This window comes from Bactrocera oleae, chromosome 3 (assembly GCF_042242935.1).
Source record: "Bactrocera oleae isolate idBacOlea1 chromosome 3, idBacOlea1, whole genome shotgun sequence".
NCBI lineage: Eukaryota > Metazoa > Arthropoda > Insecta > Diptera > Tephritidae > Bactrocera > Bactrocera oleae.
Window position 1 is genome coordinate 78028106 of NC_091537.1, and position 11368 is coordinate 78039473.

Below are 11368 nucleotides of genomic sequence, written 5' to 3' on the forward strand. Positions count from 1 at the left end.
TAAATATAATTTTAGCATTAATGGGCGAAAAATTTCTAAGTGCTGCATTTCAGCTAGCAACTTTTAATGCAACGGTTGTACGTGAATTCTCAACAGCGCATAGTGCGCAGCACGTAGTGAGACAAAGGATTTGTTAAGTAATTTCATTTCAAATATTTGAAAATGTGCTAAAATTTGTTAAAAATAAAAATTTATTGCAATGAAAACTTTATTATTGCATATCATATATGCGTTACTCTACGCTATCGCCTACGCTGCTGAGGAGCGTCCGAAATTTAATGTCGGTAAGTACATCACGCAAAAATATGCTTCGAAGTAGCTTGTAAACTTACCTTATAATTGTAATGCATATATTTACCAAAAAAAAAGGCATAATTTTCGCCAGCAAAAATGATGAAACCGAAATCGCCTTTCGCACAGCGATCGAGCGCGCTAATGTCTTTGAGCGCAGTTTCGAGCTCGAGCCCATTGTGGAGTATGTCGATACCGATGATAGCTTCATGGTGGAGAAAACAGGTTAGTTAGTCAAGTGCTATTACTTATTACAATTATTATTAATTTGCGTTGTTGTCCATGAAAAATTACGCTTTTCTGCAAAATAGTCTGCAAATTGATTGCGCAAGGCGTTATTGCTATTTTCGGGCCAAACACAGCAGGCGGCACAGGTATGTAAGAGCTACGAAAGAGAAGCGCATAAAATTATACATACATATATATCTACAAACACACATATACATATATACATAAATACACACCTACATACATGCAACTGCACACACACACATATTTAAGTTTAGTGCACTTGAGCAAGTTCATCTCTTCTCCTTCAGCAAGTGATTGTTTGTAAATAAATGCCGCAGTTCTTGTAGTATATTTATTTACAAACACACATACACACCTGCATTATTGCAGGCACGTATATGTATGCATTCGCGTTCTTATTTATAACTCCCCTTGAAATTTGTTAACCTACTTACCTACAATATACCGGCGTTCTTAGCACGTGTTGCACACTGGTGGCGAGTGTGTTGAGCACAATAAATTTATATTGTTGTTGTTGTAATTTTTAGTTAAATAGGAAAATGCTAAGGATTCGGCACTTCGGATCACTTGTATAGTTAAGTATTGTTGTTGTTGTAGTGGCAGTAAACCTTTCAAAAATTTTCAGGTTTACGGCGGAGTTGAGATTTATGGTACTGATTTATAATTGTATACCCCGGGCTGTTAAAGTTACATACTTTTTAAAGTGTTGTTGTTGTTGTAGTGACAGAAAATTTTTCAAATAATTTCGAATTTATGTATGTATTTTGATGTTGACAGTACTGGCCCTGATTATAGACCTAGTAAAAATAAATGTATTATTTTTCAATAAATTGAAGGTTTTCTTCTTGTCATTTTGACGGTTATCTCATAATGCCGCTTTCGTAGAGACCCTAACCTCTATTGGCAAAAAACTGGGACAGTCGACCTTTCACAGGCTTCTTTTGAGTTGAAGTTTTCAGCAACAAAATCATTTGCCTTAGACAAGAACAAGTAGTAATTACTTCGTTTCAGGTCCGGAACATACGGTGAATGCATAGGAAACTCCTAACCGGATTTCGTGAGATTCTAACAAATTACTATAAATTAGTATGGCCTGGCGTTGTCCTAATGGAACAGAGAAAGCTGATCGCTTTTGCTCGATTGCTTCCTTCAGACGGTCCAATTGCTGACAGTATAGGTCCAAATTTACAGTAAGGCAGTAAGGAAACAGCTCATAGGTTATTCCCTGACAATCCCACCAAACACATAGCAAAACCTTCCTCACAGTCAATTCTGGCTTCGCCTCAGCGATCATTTTTGCTTGACGTTGTCGTAAGTCACCCACTTTTCTACATCTTCCGCTTCAGAAATTGATCGGTTTTGTTGCGAATTCAAAACATGAGTTTTTTTTTGTTTGACAACCATACGAGCTACTTTTTATATTCAGCCTTATTTAAATGCTTCCAAACGGGTTTTCGTGCATTGTTAAGCTCCTGATCAATCGAAACAGTATCGACACTTAGAGTTTTTCCGCATGATTGGCTGTTAAAGTGTTGGGCGTGTTCGTCTTTATCGAAAAGAAAAACTTTAAAATATGACATATTTACTCTTTCCTGGCTCAAGCAATCACAAAACTGTCTGAGAAGTTTCTTTAGTACGACATCTTATACTTCTAATGCCCTGGAACTTATACCATGTGAGTTACAGAGCTATCGTAAGAACTAAAGCAATTATATATGATGGAGTCTTATCCGGTTGTCTCTCGTCAGACAAGGTCAAAGCTCCGAGTTGGCTTTTTTCGGCTCATTAACTGTAGTTAGACGGCTTCAAACTAGTGCAACATTGCATTTGAAATAAGATGGGAAGCTCTGTTGTAGGTGCAAGCAATAATTATATAAATATATAATAAATATAGCGATCAAACTTATTCATACTTTAAAAATAAAAACTATTGACAAGGTTAGTCAAGGTATAAATAATGGAGGTCTTGCAGGAGGTCTTGCAGGAAAGAAGAGGCTCAGCTAAGAATTTTGCAGAGGAATTAACGCTAATTCTTTATATTATATATAAATAAGCATTATCGTGGCTTACAGTCGGAATGAACTATTGGCACATGAGGTCTTGTCAGACAATTTTTTCTCATTGAACCGCTTATAAGAATTACTAATAATTCATTTTCATAAGATCGCGGTTAACATTCCATCTCACTGATAGGAGCAGGACAGATCGGTCGCTGTTGTAGCGGTTAGACCGGATTGGTGAAACTGCTATATACGAGGTATCATAAAAGTAAAATCATTGCCATTTAACTATATTAAATTTCTCATAGAGCTTCCCAGGTTTGAAACTTATTGTACGTGGAAAGTTTCCTTCTATTAAAAATAACAGCTTTACTGAAATTCAAAAAGTTGTAGATTTAAAAGTTTTCATAATAGCTCGGTAATAGTTCACGGAGTTGAAGTTATTTCGATAATTTCTGAAAGTTAAAGTTATACGATTATTAACAGCTAACCCTACTAAAGCTAATATAAACCGACTGAAAAAGTCAGCTCAAGTAATTTATAAAATGCGAACAAAAACTCCACTTCTACCAGATATTGTGACATCCATCTGCAATATGCTCGACATACCGCATATTGTTTTCGACTGGACCCCTAGTGAAGCACTATCCGATCGCCAGCACTCATCGATGACACTCAATGTACACCCAAATAATATATTACTATCACGTGGCTTGGCTGAGATACTACAGAGTTTTAGTTGGCGCAGCTACACGATCGTTTACGAAACAGAAAGAGGTAAACGAAAATAAAAGACATACAAAATATACAAAGTTGAATAATAATGAGTGTATTTTTAGAGCTTCAGCAATTACAGGACGTACTGCAAGTGGGTGAGCCCAGCACCAATCCAACTACTGTACGTCAGCTAACCGAAGGTACTGATTTTCGTCCCTTTCTGAAGAATATCAAATTGTCCACAGATAGCTGTATAGTGCTGCACTGTTCGACAGATAATGTTATGAAGATTTTAAAGCAAGCGAACGAACTGAAAATGTTAGGGGAATATCAGGTCGGTTGGTTTTTGATGTCGGGAGATCCTTTAAGTTTGAAGTTTTTGTAATCCTTCATTCACAGAGCGTTTTTATCACGGTGCTCGACACGCACACTTTGGATTTTCAGGAATTACTCTCAGTTACTGCTAATATTACCACTATACGCTTGATGGACCCCACCGATTATCAAGTAAAGAATGTGGCACACGATTGGGAGGAACATGAAAAACGCGAGGGTCGTTATTATCGCGCCGATCCGTCACAAGTGAAGGTAGTACTCGCAATTTCTTACCTAAAATTAAATATTAGTATATATTCTCTCTTTTTTTTCTATAGACAAATATGATTTTAGCTAATGATGCCGTTTCGATGTTCGTGAAAGGTCTCGCAGAGCTTGGCATTGTCGAAGAGCTTAATCCGCCGAAGTTGGAATGCCGCAAAAATCGTGCTTGGACGCATGGCAAACGTATCATTGAGTTCTTAAAAGCGGTAAATATTTTATGTTGATGAACACTTTCTTCAACAAGGTAAAATATTTAAGACTCTTTTTACTGCCTCTCGCTTATTAACCTCAAAAAAAAGAAATTCACGTATTTATATACATATGTTTCACGAGACCACTTCTTAATAACTGTTATGATCTTTCTTCGATTCTTGTTCTTTAATAGTAGCATATCCTAAAATCAATCGACTGCAACAAAATTATGTGACGCAACAAAACATCGTCACACTCACCTGATCAATTTAGAATTTTTTTTGGATTAGCAAGAGTAATATTCGGATGATTTAAAAGAAAAACACAATTGAAAGTTGCCACCTGTTTAACAATTTTGAATGCTTAAAAATTATAAAATAAATTAAACTTAAAATAAAACATCTAAATATCAGGTTTGAGGAAGTTGACAATATTGCGAGGAGGGTTACCACCTACTTTAAAAATATAATTACGTACATACAACAACAAAAATCTAATTATTACAGTATGTATACCATACTAAAGAAATTTAAAAAAATTGATGAAAAAAAATATTTTTCAGATTTTTTTTTTGGCTGTTTAAAATTTGAAATGCATAAAATTTATCAATTAAATTAAACTTAAAATAAGGCATCAGAATAGCAGGTTCGAGGAAGTTTAAAGCAAAAAATGTTTTGAAAAGGGTTACCACCTATTTTAAAAAATATTATTAATTAAAACATAAAATAATCGAATTAGTACAATATGGATGTCAAACTAAAGAAGTATAAGAAAATTTATGAATATATATATATATTTATTTTTTAAGAGGGTGCCACCTCTTTCAAAATTTTAATTGCTTAAAATTGATAAAATATATTAAACTGACTATGACATCAATATAAAAAGTTTGAGGAAGCTTAAAGTTAAATTTATTTTAAGAAAGGCTACCACTTGTTTGAAAATTATAATTAAGTAAAGCATAAAAGAATCGAATTATTACAATATGCATATAAAACTAAAAATATTTAAGAAATTTATGGTTAAAGATATTTTTGAGGAGGTTGGCAATCTCCAAATACGTTCTAGGCAACACACTAAATACGTTTCGTATTGTAGGTTATTATTAAATAGATTACATTTCATTAAATTTAAAATAAACTGATATTATAGCTTCACTAATTTAGAAATACTTTCTACTCTCTTCCACAGCGCTCGGTAGAAGGCGCCACAGGTCGAGTCGATTTCAACGAACATGGCGAGCGCAACTTTTTTACTTTACGCTTTATGGAATTAACTACCAGCGGTTTTCTAGACTTGGCCACATGGGATCCGGTGAATGGTGTAGATTCACTTGAAAAAGAGGATGCCAGTGAAAAGCGTGTGGGTGAGAAACTTTCAAACAAAACTTTTATAATCACTTCGCGTATTGGTGCGCCTTTCTTATTGAATAGGTAAGCGTTAGAAATTTCGACCGAGAATTATTGATGTAATTCGGTATTAACTTATTTCAGAGAACCAAAAGACGGTGAAATACTACAGGGCAACGCACGTTATGAGGGTTATTCAATGGACTTGATAGATGCCATAGCAAGATTGCTGAACTTCAAATATGAATTCGTTTTAGCGCCCGATGGCAAATATGGCAGCTTTAACAAATTAACGCAATCTTGGGATGGTCTAGTCAAGCAGCTGCTAGACGGAGTGAGTAACACCTCATCGAGATGAACATTTAAGCTTATTTTTTTTAATATTTCTTACAGAACGCCGATCTTGGTATTTGCGATCTCACCATGACTTCCGCACGGCGTCAGGCTGTTGACTTTACGCCACCCTTCATGACATTGGGCATCAGTATACTCTATGCTAAGCCTGAACAGCCACCACCAGATCTTTTCTCTTTTCTTTCGCCGTTTTCTTTGGATGTATGGGTTTATATGGCCACCGCATATTTAGGTGTTTCTCTGCTAATTTTCGGTCTATCGCGTATGGCACCAGCGGACTGGGAAAACCCACATCCCTGTAAGGAGCCCGAAGAAGTAGAAAATCCTTGGTGCATGTCCAATACGACTTGGTTAGCAGTCGGTTCCATTATGGGGCAAGGATGCGATATATTGCCTAAGTAAGTGCCGCGTCAGAAGATTTTCATTATTAGAAATATATTGCCTGCTGCCGAAAGACCGCTGATCTCTAAGAGTTATCTGTAAAGAGTCTGAGACCATGATCTGCCAAGTAGTAATCACGCATTCAACCTGCTTGAGCCTGCTCTTTAATGTCAAATTATTTGTTTTGAAGCTTAAACCATTTATAGTTAAAAACTTTATTTTTTCACAGAGCTGCTTCGACGCGTCTCGTTACCGGCATGTGGTGGTTCTTTGCCTTGATGATGTTGAACTCTTACACAGCCAACTTGGCCGCCTTTCTAACAATGTCTAGGGTAATAAATTTGATACCAACTAACTGGAAATGAAAGTTTTAAATATAATTTCGTTTTAGATGGAAAGTTCAATTGAGAGCGCTGAAGATTTGGCGGCACAAAGTAAAATCAAATATGGCGCTTTACTAGGCGGCAGCACGATGGGCTTCTTTCGCGTAAGTGAGCGAGCTTTAAAGCTTACATATGTATCTAGCTGAAGCTTTCACGTTTTTGGTTTCATATTTAATCTAAGCGAACTTTAAAGCTTAAATATTTAGAGCTTGAGCTTTTATTTTACTTTGTTTATAATTTTTGTACAAGCTTTAAAGCTTTCATATCCAGCTAAAGATTTCACTTTACTTATGGTCATTTTTGCATGAGCTTTGAAGCTCTCATATTTAGCTGAAGCTTTCGCTTTACTTTCTGTCATTACTGCACAAGCTTTAAAACTTTCACTTTTCTTTTTATCATTTTTGCACGACCTTTGTAGATTATATATTTAAAGCTAGAGACTTTTCACTTTTCCTTTTTTTTAATTTTTTCACGAGCTTACATACAAGTATTTAGCTAGAGCTTTAACTTTTCTTTTCATCAATAAGGATTCAAATTTCTCCACATATCAACGCATGTGGACCGCCATGGAAACTGCGCGTCCATCGGTATTTACCAAAAACAATGATGAAGGTGTGGATCGCGTACTTAAGGGTAAAGGGCTTTATGCCTTTCTAATGGAATCAACCACATTAGAATATATAATCGAACGTAATTGTGATCTGATGCAAGTCGGCGGCTGGTTGGATTATAAAACGTATGGCATTGCAATGCCTTTTAGTAAGTGAATACAGGATATCATTTTTATACTCTCGCAACCTGTTGCTACAGAGTATAATAGTTTTGTTCACCTAACGGTTGTTTGTATCACCTAAAACTAATCGAGTTAGATATAGGGTTATATATATATAAATGATCAGGATGAAGAGACGAGTTGAAATCCGGGTGACTGTCTGTCCGTCTGTCCGTCCGTCTGTCCGTCCGTCCGTGCAAGCTCTAACTTGAGTAAAAATTGAGATATCTTTATGAAACTTGGTAGACATGTTTCATGGTACCGTGAGACGGTTGGTATTGCAGATGGGCGTAATCGGACCACTGCCACGCCCACAAAACGCCATTAATCAAAAACAAATAACTTGCCATAACTAAGCTCCGCAATAGAATACAAGACTGTTATTTGGTACACAGGATCACATTAGGGAGGGGCATCTGCAGTTAAATTTTTTTTTTAAAAGTGGGCGTGGTCCCGCCTCTAATAGGTTTAATGTGCATATCTCCTAAACCGCTAATGCTATAATAACAAAATTCACTGGAAGCAAATGTTTTTAGCACTTCTATTGACGGTGTGAAAATAGTTGAAATCGGGTGGCAACTCCGCCCACTCCCCATATAACGGTACTGTTAAAAACTACTAAAAGCGCGATAAATCAAGCACTAAACACGCCAGAGACATTAAATTTTATCTCTGAGATGGTATAAGATGACTTTATAGGAACTGCGTTCAAAATTAGACAGTGGGCGTGGCACAGCCCACTTTTAGGTGAAAATCCATATCTTGAGATCTGCTTAACCGATTTCAACCAAATTCAGTGCGTAACGTTCTTTTCATGTTTCTATGTCATAGTGCGAAAATGGGCGAAATCGGATTACAACCACGCCTATTTTCCATATGACACCATTTTAAATACCACTTGATTCTTTCACTTTCCACTATGCATATCAAGCAACAATGATTATATCGGCGTAAAACTTTGCGTGAATAATACGTTTAAAGTATGCCACCTTGTGACCAAAAATTTTCTAAATCGAACCAAAACTGTTCAAGCCCCTAGGTACTGAATATGTGGACCCCAGTACCTATAGTTGACCTTATACCGAAAATATCAGTCAATCCACAAAGAAATCACAAAAGAGTATACCATTTGACTTTGCGAGAGTATAAAATGTTCGGTTACATCCGAACTTAGCCCTTCCTTACTTGTTTTTATATTATATTTTTTGAAAATTTATAAATATACAATATTTGTTCTCTGGGCACAGACTCTCCCTACCGCAAGCAGATTAGCGGGGCCGTATTGAAGCTAGGCGAATCTGGTATGCTCTCGGAATTGAAGCGTAAATGGTGGAAAGAGATGCATGGTGGGGGTTCCTGCTCGCAAGCCGAGAGTAGTGGTGGTGATACTCCTGAATTGGATTTGGAGAATGTCGGCGGTGTGTTTCTTGTGTTGGGTATTGGACTACTCACTGCTATTCTAATTGGTATGTGCGAGTTTTTATGGAATATTAAAGCGGTGGCTATAGAGGAGAAGGTATTTGCTTTTATATTGATTTTTTTTTTTTTTTGCAATAAATAACACCATTCATAAATTCCCACAGATTTCGCTCTCAGAAGCCTTCAAAGCTGAACTCATGTTTGCGCTACGCTTTTGGATACAAACAAAGCCTGTACACACTTCTTCTACCAGCAGTGGTAGTTCGTCCTCCTCCTCCTCTTCATCTTCTAAGTCATCGAAATCCAGTAAATCATCATCCTCCACTTCATCCAACTCAACGAAACGTTCGAAACGCTCATCGAAATCTTATGCGCGCTCTATTTCGCAAAGCACAAAAAGCATCACAAATGTCACACACGATCTGGTGAAGAATGATTTATCGATACACGATAAGTTGGGTAAAATCAGCTCTATGTTTTCACTAAAATCTGCACCATCCGAACCATCTATCGCAAATGTACACTTGGAGGCCCCGCCGGCATTAAAACATAATTCACAGCCTAATCATCATGCTGCAGTTGAGAAGCGTACACAAATGGTTCGAGAAGTGGCTCAACAGACAACACTGACCGCAGATGATCAAAGTGATCGGGACGAGGAGGAGGTACAACAACCGGAAATTGATGAAATGCCAACAGCACAACCGCATCATCATCACAATCATCATCATCATCACCACCACCATCACAAACATCAGGATCATAATCATCAGCAGCAACTGGAGGATCATCAACCGGCCATGCAACTAATTGAGCGCGCACAAAATGGCAAAGTTGCCCGAAATGGTCATGCCGGTTTTGGCAGCGCTGAAGTTTAAAGCTAAATTTTAGTTCCCTTTCAATTCAATATTTGTACACTGTATATAACAGTACATCTACCTCTACCTCCTCCTTGAAATGTATATGATTTACTAATTGTTCACTCTGATAATATATTCTAAAAAATAAATATGTTTAAATACAAAATATAGTATTTCTCCTTCAAGGTTCAAAGATTTTTACTTTCGAAAAAAAAGTAGTATTGTAGTCGAGGCACAAATGGTAATTTATAATCAAGAGTGTAAAAACTATCTAAAATTATATTAGTATCAGACTTATATATATAAATATACTGAAACTATTGTTTATTACTCAAAAAACTCGGAAACTGTCAATTGTCGCAAGTGTTTTTTTTTTTTTTGCTTTTTTAAAAGGAAAGCATTTTGTAAATGGATTTCCAATTTTTGGAACAAATCGAATGCAATAAGGTCTTCGTGGCTAAATGTTCCTAAATTTGAAACAGCAATCAAAGCAATTTCGTTTGGGGATATTTCATTACTCTTTGCAGTAATACTCTCAGCAGCTGTATTAATATCATCAATAGTTTCTGAAGTTTTCATCAATTACAGCATCCAACTCGAAGTCTTCATTATCGGTGCATACATATTGTGTTATCTATTGCGATAAAGTCATCCGGACTAGATTCCTCGAGAGTTTTTAACAATGAGAAAATTGGAGCTAACGTTGTTAACGGCAAAGCTTCTTCGAGCTCAAATTAAGATGGCTAATTTCTATTTCTGTCAAATAGAAGCAATTTTTTACGGTCGGTTGAATCTTCGCCCAGGCCTCTTTAATAATATTGTCTTTAATAGTATAGCCTCTAAAAAATTTATATTTTTTTAGGCGCACCAGCTTACCAAGATATCTTTTACTTGAAAGTTTCGATAATGAATTTTAAAATTTTGAATAATTCCCTGACAAAAGGCTGTCAAACTGAAGTCGCGTTACTAGGCAAAAAAAAATTATTTTAACACTTTTAAAACTCTCTTAGATATTATGTTGCGTTGTCTAGAAATAATAATACTTTTCTATTTTGTAACTGCATTTTTTGTCAAAATCTTTCAGCCACGGTGCCATTACGTCACGTGTCGTCCATGTTTTCTTGTTTTACTGCCAATTTACTGGAAGGTTTTAATATCTGTAGACGCAAATGCTCTCTGGCGGGCAGCTTTCCCAATAGCAAGTGGCTTTTCTTTGCCTCTGCCACATTTACCCAAAATAGAACAGGCAGCCATTCTTTCGAAAGTTTTCTTCAATGACAAACCTTGTTTTTCAGAGCCAACGTGTTGTTTAGCAAAGCTCGGAAGAAAATAACTGTCTCGTCAGCTTTATAAATATCCCTAGGACTATATCCGATTAGCATTAGCTCATACAAGGACTCATACATAAGTGAAAATTTTCAAGTAAAAAAAAAAATTTCGTAGGGTTCTTCAATAGCTTGATGATTTCATTTTTTTCCTTTAAGCTTAGGTTTGATCGCGCCATCGTACTTGTTAACACATAGACGGAACATTATTCACTAACTTTTCTAACGTACTTTTGATTTTATTCGGATAGTCCCATGTTTCATTTCGTAAATACATATTTACATTATCGATACGACACGGTTAAAATCCACCGAACATCTCGTTGATTTTTTTTTACTTTTGCCCAACTTTAGGTTTAGGTTGGATTTGTTTTGAAAAATAATATTTTTGTATGTTGAGAAGAGGTTCGCGTCCGCTCAGTAGAGGTTTTTTGCTCAATATAATAGCAAATAAATATCTGCGTCTGCACAAA

At 36.2% G+C, this 11368-nt stretch overlaps 1 protein-coding gene across 1 annotated transcript; it reads left to right on the top strand.

The window, feature by feature from the left end:
* Window positions 1-9755, top strand: clumsy. Its single transcript, XM_036376384.2, has 15 exons — window positions 1-284; window positions 370-516; window positions 603-665; window positions 3117-3320; window positions 3383-3594; window positions 3660-3848; window positions 3914-4066; window positions 5244-5485; window positions 5546-5735; window positions 5795-6153; window positions 6366-6468; window positions 6528-6623; window positions 7047-7278; window positions 8539-8807; window positions 8875-9755. Exons 1-15 carry the CDS (start codon window positions 200-202, stop codon window positions 9586-9588), a joined length of 3258 nt encoding a protein of 1085 aa, XP_036232277.2. The 5' UTR covers window positions 1-199; the 3' UTR covers window positions 9589-9755.
* The last annotated feature ends 1613 nt before the right edge of the window (window positions 9756-11368 follow it).

Bases quoted from the DNA above. Each gene is read 5' to 3' on its own strand.
- clumsy (XM_036376384.2), top strand. From the start codon at position 200: ATGAAAACTTTATTATTGCATATCATATATGCGTTACTCTACGCTATC. The intron at 6,154-6,365 runs GTAAGTGCCGCG...ATTTTTTCACAG, and splicing joins GGATGCGATATATTGCCTAA to AGCTGCTTCGACGCGTCTCG. The intron at 6,624-7,046 runs GTAAGTGAGCGA...TTCATCAATAAG, and splicing joins GCACGATGGGCTTCTTTCGC to GATTCAAATTTCTCCACATA.